At 37.2% G+C, this 11,112-nt stretch overlaps 1 protein-coding gene across 4 annotated transcripts in view; it reads right to left on the reverse strand.

Annotated features, from left to right (window-relative positions):
• COMMD6 (COMM domain containing 6) overlaps nt 1-11,112 on the reverse strand; it is a 31,308-nt gene extending 20,196 nt beyond the window's left edge. The window contains exons 1-8 of one of the 4 annotated variants that reach the window (XR_014896423.1): nt 11,041-11,112; nt 10,419-10,477; nt 9,736-9,801; nt 9,461-9,537; nt 8,363-8,531; nt 7,186-7,338; nt 5,976-6,120; nt 1,899-2,603 (exon numbers count right to left, since the gene is read on the reverse strand). Coding sequence is in view for 1 of the 4 variants with exons in the window: in XM_085309526.1 (XP_085165652.1) it covers nt 6,070-6,120; nt 7,186-7,338; nt 8,363-8,531; nt 9,461-9,537; nt 9,736-9,801; nt 10,419-10,477; nt 11,041-11,092 (627 nt within the window). In the remaining 3 variants the exon portion in view is untranslated. The other 3 variants (XR_014896422.1, XR_014896424.1, XM_085309526.1) reach the window with 3 other exon arrangements.

Raw genomic sequence — 11,112 nt, forward strand, 5'->3', positions numbered from 1 at the left:
ACAAAGGATAGATTTGCCTCCCTACTATTTGCCAACCACTGCAGTAACATACAAAGAAGAGACGTAATAAGGAAGATAGTTCTGCAGCTGCTGGAGTCTGCTTTTCTTCCCTTATGGTGCCCACTTGCTCAGCCTCATCTGAGGATTTGGAAAAGATTCTAGTTCCATTCTGCTCTCCAGAAATGGAAACTAAGACCAAAGCTAACAGGAACTCAGATTATTCCACAAATAAGTTATGACAAATGATAGAGCACAAGCTAGAAAGATTAACAAATTTGTAGTATAGTACAGGATCAATAAGAAAGGGAGATGCTTTGGGAGGCAAAACTGTTTCAGTTTCAAAAGTGGCAAGTTACATCTGGTTCTAAAGGAAAATGCTAATGCCCTATAGGCTTTAATAGTGTATCACCATTAAAATGCTACTAGAACTTCTGAAGACAACTAAAGGCACAGCTTGGTACTGTATGCTTGTARAAGAAGGCACAGCTTACTATGAACAACAGAGCACTTGTAGTCCCAATATAATATCAAGAATGGTAACGAGCATAACAAAAAAGAAATAAAGACAACAGATGGGAACACCATAATCCTTCTTCCCCCTCCCTTGTATTCTTCCTAGATAAATCTGCATCTGTTGTCTTAACTATGTCGATTCCTGAACACCTCCTCTTCCCACATTCACAACTGTGAGAATAGTAAGTATTGCACAGCACACCAGTGGTTCATGCAAGATATGCACTTACATTCCTCTGCTCATTTTAAATGTAGACTTTAACATCCTTTTCAAATTTTATGTGTGGTTGTAGCATTCAGTACTTGACAGCTTRGAAGCGTCACTGGAAAGCGGGCCTGTCTTTAATTTGGCCTGTCATGCAAACACTTTATTAAAGAAAAAAGACACAACCTTCCACCTAAAACAATAGTAATGAAACCCTAGACCTGTAAGTGCCAAGCAGAAATATTTCTAGCAACTTCCCAAGAAGAACATTATCTTTCAGATTCAGAGGTAACTCTACGGGGAATTAAGCAACAATACCACTTTCAGTGGCTAAAATATGCATTGGTATAATCAATACAGCGTAAGGACACAGAAAACTAAGGTGCATAATGAAAAAAAAGGAAGAAAGAGTAGCTAAGAAAGCTACTAAGAAAAAACTAAGTAGAAAAGAAAGCTAAGAATAAGAAAGAGYAGTTAAGCTGCATAAAAACCTTGGATAGGGAAATGCAACTGCTTTTTCTCTGAAACAGATCTAGGAAAATCTATTTCAGATACAGACATATAGGAAAAATTGTAAATCTAGAATAGGCCTCTAAAAATGTAACGTGATACTATTTAAAGAGCGAGCTATTAATTATGTATAAGTGTTGCTATAATTATATGGCYGTTTAAGTTGCCGCAAATTTATAAGGCATGGTATATATTATCATCAAAATGCTCAATTTTTATGTAACTGAAAATTCTGATGTGTATGAAAAAAACTTGTGTTACTCAAGTCATACAATATGAAAACTGGTATTGAAGTTGTAGTAGCATGAACAGWTGTAATAAGTTACCCTAGAAAACTAGAAGGACTACCCCAGTGTTAGACACATGCTCTAAAAACATTACTATGTAGCAAGAATATATGTAGCAGTGCCACCTGGTGACCATTCCCATAACAAACATCTTAATTGAATAAATTTTTGTGTGGATAGAAGTTTGTCATAAGATTTCCCTTCTTTTTATATATATATATATATATATATATATATATGTGTGTGTGTGTGTGTGTGTGTGTGTGTATATATTTATATGTATATGTATATATGCTTACTGTTCCAAATCTAAGTACATAAAGTACAAAAACAGCAAATATTGAAATTTACAGTTTATAAATATATTGAAAATTTGTAATTTAAACATGGATTATTTAGAAAATATGATATCTACACATTCTGAACAGAAATGATTATCACAAACAAGGCAGGTAAAATGTAATCAGTCRTATGCCCACATACAAGGCAGGAAAGAAGAAATTTTATAAAAGCTCGTATCAGCAACCTCTAAGAACTGACAGATAATATCCAACTAAGCATATAGTTTATTTCCAAAATTAAGCTTCACTGGTGCCTCAAGGAGGCCAAAAAGTCATAAATAATTAACAGACATATCCCAACAGCTCAGTTCAAATGGTAGGACATTTCTTYACCTTCCTTCAGAAAGGCAATTAAAACAGTCTTCCAAAGCACCCAGGATTAGGTGTAGCGACTGACAATCATCATCTCTCTAACAGGCACGCTGTCTGTGAGCGACTCTAGCACTAAAAGCAGGACTTGATCAGTATGTTTTGACAGCRCTGCATGGCAGAAGCAAGAGTAAATATTCACAGAGATGTACAGTGAAATTCAATTGTTTATGAGGCAACCAAGTCTCCYGTGGTCCTCAGTAAGGGAGTACTGCAGGAACACATCACCAAGCTGAACACAATTCTAGACACTTGTTTCATATACTGACCTGCACTGATCCAACTTCCTAAACCAAGTGARTGTGCAGTAAGCTAGCGCTGCCCAGGCAAGAGTCATTCGACCTTTTATTACAGAATCAATTTGGGAAGTAGGCTCTCCTGAAGAGAAACAAACAAAAAGGTACTGGGTAGGATAGAYGCCACTGAATTTTAAGTCCTCCCCCTCTATTGCAAAGCTTGTTAAAGGATGGGGCATTTTTGCCGCAGTAGATTAAGTGACTCTGGCATCTTCATGTGTTATTCTAGTACCTGCAAGAGTTAAACAGAGTAATCCTGCATGTCCCTGCAAAGGATGGCAAGTTGCCCTCTCTGTATCTACAGTAAGAGGATAATAAAACATCCAAACACCACAGGGAAGAGTAAGCAGAAGGAAGAAATAGGTAATTCCTCTCCCCTTATTTTATCATCTTTTTACCTTTGTTTTCTAATTGGTACCACCTAGCGTATCTTTAAACAGAGTAGCAAAGCTTGAAAATAATTAAAAAAAAAAGGGGGGGGATGGGGGGAAGATAGGCTCACACTAAACAGGTTACACAGGTTTAAAATGTGTTTAAAGAAAAGCAGTACAATTTTGTGGAAGCAGGAACAACAGAAGTCCAACACAGATATGCTTTATACTTTGGCAGTAACTAGGTCAAAGCAAGTGGGCAGGAGCTAAGTCTAAGAAGACACTAGTGTGCAGAAGTGACTATTGTAATTTCTGCCCTCTGTGGACCTTTCTCCATTTTCTAAAAAATAAAAAATAAAAGGCATTCTGTAAATAAACTGCTATGTTTTGAACTAATGCAAAAAAATAGTCAAGTAAGGAAGCAGAAATTTAGCTGTTGCTAACATCCTTCCTCCCTACTTTGGCTTTGTTTACTGCCTAAGACCCTTTTTTCCCCTCTTCCTTTCTCTGCCCTGCTCCGGGCAACTGTTGAAAAGACAACTGTTCACTTGTGTTCTATAGAGTTAGGAAAAATGAAACCACTTAAATGAAAACTTTCAAGAAATTGCACGCATCACATCTTTTCCAGGTTCAATACAGTGTTCAGTCCAGCTGTAACTGATCCATGTAAGTATTCTTTTCAGCCTGCAGCTATCCCTCAGCTCTTTGATACCYTGTCACAGAGGATGACTTTATCTCAACTTCATCCTACCTTAGGAAATAAATTTCATCAGAATCTAGCTCTGAACTTTACCTATTATACTGTTTGAGACAGTTTTATTCAGTAGATTTAAAATAAAATACATACCATCTTTACCTTTGTCACCTATATGTTTAATGATTGTTTGTGGACTTACAAAAATATTCGTGTTATACAATTCCGTATCAATCAACAAGCGGAATTAGGAACACATAAGGACTCCTGATTCTCTTTAAAAGATCTGGATTCTGCACAAATACATAAGCATGAATCAACAGCGTGTTTGAACAAGTTAATATTGCCATCCTGCAAACTGTTAGGTTTTTTTAAAGTAGTGTTTAATTCTTCCATTGATTAGTATATGAATACCTATTGAAAGTGATCAGGACAAATCCCATTAGTTGAGTTCATAGCCAGCTTCTAGTGACATCTCTTGAATGTCTATAAATGCCTCTAAGAATTCTCAGACAGTTGTGCTGGTATAGCACACACCTCCAGGCCATCTTCCAGCCAGTTACAACATGCTGGCACGCAGGGACATTTCAAAAATATTCGTTAGTACTTCTAGCATATTTAACTTGAACATCTACACTTTTCAGATGCTGCCAACTTTCTCTTCTTGGTGACAGACCAAGCACAAATGGTAACTGAAGTTTCTCATTACCTTTCCAGGGAAATATTCCCTGTTTCTTAAAGTTAAGACTTCATTAATTAAATCATCTTTTCCATCCAGTTCCAGTGAAGGCACAAGTATTTTCAGCTATTTGAATTTGAGTGCATTAGAATAAACTGAAGTATTTGTAAGACTCCAACTTCACTCTCTTCAAAAACAAAAGCATTCCCCCCCCCCACCAAAAAAAAAAAAGATCCCTGTTTGATCTCAACTGGTTAATCTGATGTCAAAGCAAGATAATGTTTGCCAGTTATAGATGCTTTACATTCCAGCTTATGCAAATTCAAACAACAACAACAAAAAAAACCACTGCTGCTCACATCATTTCTCCACACTTTGAGAGGAGGATTTTTGCACCACACTCAGCTTCAACGCCACAAAAAGACACGGGAAAAGGCAAGCAGGAAGCCTTCTCCTGAGGCCATTTTGTGACATTCCATTGAATGGTCCCAGAAAATAGAATTCTGCTCTCCCCTGCCCTGAAGCAAGCACTCCTGACTTCAGCTGAACACAGGAAGTGTAGTCCAGATTAACAGCCACAGTCCAAACTGTGGCTTTAACCAGTGATGCTAAACTTTCATTTATTTGGGGTTCTGAGCAACTCCATTTGTACAAAAGAACCAGTCATATTGCTCAGAATAGTTGGGGAGGGTGTATCTCTCTCCAAAGTGCATACCATACACACAACGTGTTGCAGTTTATTTTGACGAGACAAAGGTAAAACAGACCTGTATCAGTGATTTTCAGCCAGCTTCGAAAAAAGTTAAAGGTTAAATGGGTTAGAAAGGTAGATGTTCTCATGTGTGGAACTTGAAATCACCTAAGGATCTGTCCCAAAAAACTGTTTTTCAGTCTCTACCACCCCAATGTTACAGCATAAACTTCAGGCTGGTGGCAGTTCATACTGATAAGCAGGCTATCTTGAAATGCAACAGTATTGTTTTTATTAGTCAGCTATATTTGTAGTTTGTGTTTTGTTTATGTAAAACTCAAAATCCAGTGTGCTTATGTGCTCTTTTTCTTTTATCACTCACCTTTTGAAAATGCCCCCAGAGTCAAAAATCAAATTTTACTGGTGAGGACATTATCCAAGAGAACACTACAGCCTACTGCCACAAAATGTAACAAGACAAAAAAAAAAAAAAATCTTGCTGGCTTCTACCATGGTCATTTCTCTGATGTGGGAAATAAATATCTGAAATAAGCTGTTATGATAAGTACATTCTCCAATAATTAAAAAGAGACTGAAAGCCAAGTCTGCTGATATATGCAACTAACTACTTCACAATGCTGTTCTTTAAGACTAACTGTATGCTTGCTATGTGTAATGTTATAGTTAATATTGCTTCCACACACATCTCCATTTTACAGACAGAAGAGTTGATATGGGATTTACACTTCCCTTACTGTCTCCTCAGTCAAATTAACATTTCCACAAATCTTTTTATGCTGCGGAGTTAAACGCATAGTTTCTTATTCTTCGATAGCAGAAAAAGTCTGCAGTGACACATCTCCTTACACATCCTGATCTTTTGTCTACCAGGATGACAAAGCTGAACACATTTTACAGACAATGTGGAGTTGGTCTCAAGCATTCAAAAGCAAAGAAGTCTTCAGAGCGATTCAAGGAGGATGCTGAAAAATATTCTTTGGGAAGACGAGTATACATACCTTGCTTGAACAATGGCACTTTATTTCCTGTGTAGAACAAAGTTTACTCAATCTAAGTCCATCAGAAACTTCAGTGTTAATTAAAGAGTTCTATTCAAACTGTTTCAAGAACAGCTGCCATTTCCTTGAACTGTCTGAAAAAGTTCTGAAAAATAAGACTTAAGATAAGTTTCAGTTGCACAAAGAATAGCCTGAACTGTAGTACAAACTAGCAGGTTAGACAACAAGTTCACTTAATCCAGGTTTCTCATATTTCCTCTATCCTTCAGTTACAATTTGTAGCTTGAACTGAAAGTTTTTACATTTCATTTTCTGGGCTGGCTACCATTTGGGCGTATTCACTATTARATCTACACAGATGATGCCTTATTTGAGTTGGTTTGACTACTAATAGAAAAAGATGCTATAGGAAAAAAACATAATAGTCATGTCACCCCTCAGAGGAAAAAAAAAAAAAAAGCAAGTCTGACAAATGCTTCTACTGTCAGCTGAAATAATCTAGAGCTCTCTATAGAGCAAACCTTTCTTATAACAGTTGAAAAAGCAAGTTATTAAATAAGATTTCACCCAGGAATATGAGACTTATGAATATGCAAGGGTTCAGAATATCCTTCTTAAAATCCCTTTCTGCATAACCACATAGATYTATCTGTAAGCTTGCAAGATATCCTAAGTAATATACAGGCCCTCTAAGAGGAGAATGACAAGAGTGACACACTTAGGCAAAATTAAAAGTTACCAAAATTCATAGCTGAAAGCACAACAGTTAAGAGCCAACTGTCAAAGCAGAATGACCATCATTCTTAATCATTAGCAGATTTTAGGCTGAAACCAAGTTTTAGATTTTGTGGCTAGGAAACAGTTCCATAGATTTAGAATATCTCCAGAAGTTTCTGATTAGGGAAATGGACAGCTGACAAGACAAATCAAAAAGTCTTTGTAAGTTCTTTATCAATTCTAAGGTTATTTGGAAGAGAAAAGGTTAATTTACTAGTAATTAAACCTGTTAGGAAAAGCAATGTAGAACTACATGCTATGAAATAGGTATTTAGTTTCAGCGTTTTAAACAATAATTTAATGCTTCATCTTTTTAATTATCATATTAGCAATTAAGCATCACAAATGTATGCATCAAGGTACACATTTGCTTAYTGAGACAGTATTAGAGTTGTTCTTAAGACTCTGATTCAAATAACACTGGATTACAGACCTTGAACTGTGGGACTGTCATTTCAAAAGATTTGTTCGTTACTTGTCCTGAAGGGTCTGCCACTTTTAGTGTCACTGTAACATAAGGATACTTGAGAGATCTGCAGGTGTCAGAGCTCATTGCAACTCCCAGTTTCCAACAGATATCTATGAACTACAGAAAAGAAAACAATCATTGTAAACAACAATTAAGGAAAAGATATAACCTACTCTTACAATTCTGCTGTATAGATGTTTTACAGGTGATACAAGACATTTACAGACCATATCCAAATGGTAAACASACACACATTCAGATACTATAGTGAAAATTCTGTTTACAGATGACTATAAAGTTATCTGCCCTTTCTTATAAGGAAAGAAAAAAGTTATTAATTTTTATTTCATGTAAATCTGCTTATAGCTGAACAGATTCAAGTACACAGCTCACAAGAAGTTTACAACAGAAGAAATTAAAAAAAAAAGGTATTTCAGAAGTATATTTTAGATAAATCAAGGTACATCAAATGTTTTAGATGAGTAACTTAYAAAAAGCTAAAAATGATAACAGGAAGCGCTGCTAAGTAAGGAAGTGAAAAAACAGAGAAGACTATTTACTACTTAGTATCAAAGATTTTTTTTCCCAAATTCTGCGCTCTGATTATTAGTGCTAGAAAAAGGTCTCAAAATACAGATGCACTTTGTATCACGCTTTCCAAAACAARTGATCAAACTGCCCTCCTTCCTCAATAGGATCCTACAGACTGAATGAAGCTACTTAAAAAAAAGTTTTAAACTGAAGAATAACATTCAAGTGCTGGTGCTGTCAACTGTAAAGAACACTTGAAGTCACATTTAGAAAACACATACATCAACAGCTAATGCAGTTGTCTACCATACTGCCACTCACATTCCCTGAAGTGCTAGCTAATACAATTAAAAASAAAAAAGTGTGTATTTGCCATGTAAGCAAGATTATTAGACTACCAGCAGCTTTCACTGCTGTCTTAGGATTCAGAAGACCTCTACTGTATACGCTTCTTTGTCTGGCTAGACAGGTTGCCAAAGGCGACCAATATGAAGGGAAAGCTTTGGGCAGTCGAAATACCATCATATGCCTGACAACATAACACACAAGAAAGCACTGACATTTCTGAAAAAGTAAACAAGAAGTGCAGTTGAGCTAATTGTTAAGTTACCTGCCCCACTGTGGCYGTATTTCTTGCATCTTCTGACACACTAATAGATTTGCCCTGTTCATTCCATACATGACGAATAACTTGAACTGCATGTTTCGGCAGCGTGCTGACTGCATTGCCCAGAGTGGTGACAAGTTCTTCTGTAGAGAGACTGTTTCTGGCTGCTGTGCTATAGGTATATCCAAAAAACACATCAATTTAATTTCCCAAGAACTRAGTAAACTTTCTCACTTCACCCTAAATAGGCAAGTCTTAATTTCTGCTTTACGTTTGTGTTTTACAACAATTAGGCAGCTTGTGACTTCTTTTTGCAAAATATTTCACTCATCTGGAAGTATGACTTCTGTATCCACACACAAGAAACGTGACTTTTTAATATACCTTAAGATGAGGAAATAAAGAGACGAAGCTTTGCAGTGCTTGCACARCTTGCAACATTAAAGCAGAAATAATCTCAGCCTGAGTGCTGTTTTAACTGCAAAAAGGGCATAATTAAGTGAAGGATGTACACAAAGCAGTTAAGACTACTTAATAATATCATTACTTTAGAAACAAAGCRATTTAATTAAACATTTAAGAGAGGTAATTTAAATATCACCAGGGGGCAAGTAAGGACCTCTAGTAATCATATAACTGGTACAAAAGTCAAATGACATAACACATACCCAAAAAGGGAACAAAACTAGAGAAAAAGCAGCAAGAAGTACCACTCAGGAATTATTATTTAATAGGCTTCATATTTTAAAAGGAAAATGTGGTAAATTTCTACTAGCATATTTTCTACAGTCCGATTAATGATGCATAAGATATTTAGATTCTACGTTTTGAAAGGATAAGCAAAATATTGAAAATTTTCTCTTTTTCATTATGAAAACTGAGTGTAAACARTAAGTTACTCTGCTTTTTACTTTTTACATTAAGAACACAAGCTAAGCACAGAAGTACTTGTTGTGCGCTTAAGARTTACAAATTTTTGCCCTTTTCCCAAATTCAATTTATTCTATACCCGTATTTTCTGTCACTTTTTAAATACTGTTAGTAAGATAGGGTGGAAGGAAAAGAAGAGAGCTAAAGAAAAATAAATGATATTGTGCTTACCTAAATAAAAAGGAAATAATATTAGCTATTTTTGCCAGGTCACCGACATTAATCTCAGTCCCAGATGTCTGAAGTCTCTAAAAATAGGATGTTCAGACAATTATAAGTGATAAAGCATGCAACAATAAAATTATATTTTTACACCTATGTCTATCTCTCTCTCTCTCTATATACACACACACACACGTATATAAAAATAGTGACCTGTAAAATGTAATCTCTCCAGTGTACCCAGCCATTGTACTTGCTTATAAAGTGCTAATATCCAAACTTACCTGACACAATTCTACCGTATTTACACCTGAGATCTTATGGTTCAGATGCTGAATTACTTGCTCACACTGTAAGAAAAATAAATTCATAAATATTCTTTATACATATGTTAATACAAGACAAAGCTAGAAACACATGGCTTGAATATTTCAAGATTACACAACAAGAAAGAAAATCAGTTGATACAAAAACAGACAACGGGACAACATTAAATGCAAAGTGAACATAAATACATGCCGTGCAGGTAACTGATATTAAAACTACATCAAATTCAAGAAAAGCAAATGAACACAGTCTAAGCTTTTAGCTACTATCTAACTTGCTTTTACCACTTTGCAAACTGTTTTCATGCTAACTAAACAGCCATTCTGTTTAAGTGCATACTTTTTTTTTTTTGATAGATTTTTTAAGGTAAACTGAAGCTGAGTATCTTCTCAGCTAGCTAATAGTGTATCTCACTTAGAAGCAAAATAAAAATATACATATTAAAGTCTTTTGTGATAAAAACCCCACAATCCTAATAGGTGTRAGCAGGACTAGTCCACTGCATGATGTAAATCTATGCAACTGTATAGATAAACTTCACTTCCCAACAGACAAGAGCATAACAACTGAAACAGAAAGATTTGCAAGAACCAAAGGATTCCCAGAAGCCCTTCCACAACCCATTTATTGCCCAACTTACTAGTTCTGCAAAAAAGTCTTGAGGTATGAAATTAATCTTATCTGCTGCATCACCAAGATCTGAAAAACAGAAGTAGCAGAGATCAGAAGAAAATCCTTGAGTTGTTGCTCGTAATAAGTCTTCCATCTCACTCCTAGGAATAATTCCTAGGTCATCACGCTTGCAGTTACATTTGCCTTTTAAACAACGTCTTCTTTAAAGGAATCCAAGAGTTGGTTCTGAATTCCTTTACCATAATCTAAACAGGACCCAAAGTAAGGTCCAGTGAGAGTGACACTGTGCAGTCTCGGACACCAAACGAGTCTTTACAGTGGTAGAGTACTGCAGAACCSCACCACACGCTGCGGGGCGGGATCTGCAACAAGCGTCTCGCACCCCCAGAGGGTCAAACCCGCCCAGGACCCCGCTGCGGCCCGCAGCCCCGGGCACAGCGCCGCTCCCCTCCCCGAGGCCCAACTCTCCGAGACGCCGCGGCCACATCCAGACTGCCGCTCGCCACCCGCGCCGCGGGGAGCGGCCTGCGGGCCGGGCCGCCAACCGCCGCCATCCCGAGAGGCGGGGACGCGGCCTCGTGCCCGGGCCGCCCCAGCCCCAGCCCCAGCCCCAGCCCCAGCCCCCTCACCGAGCACCTCCAAGGCCCTCGCCAGCGCCGCCGCCGCCGAGCCGCCAGCCATAGCGCCACACACCCGCCGAG

Source organism: Rhea americana, unplaced genomic scaffold (assembly GCF_003343005.1).
Source record: "Rhea americana isolate MKP2758 unplaced genomic scaffold, rheAme1 scaffold_3, whole genome shotgun sequence".
NCBI lineage: Eukaryota > Metazoa > Chordata > Aves > Rheiformes > Rheidae > Rhea > Rhea americana.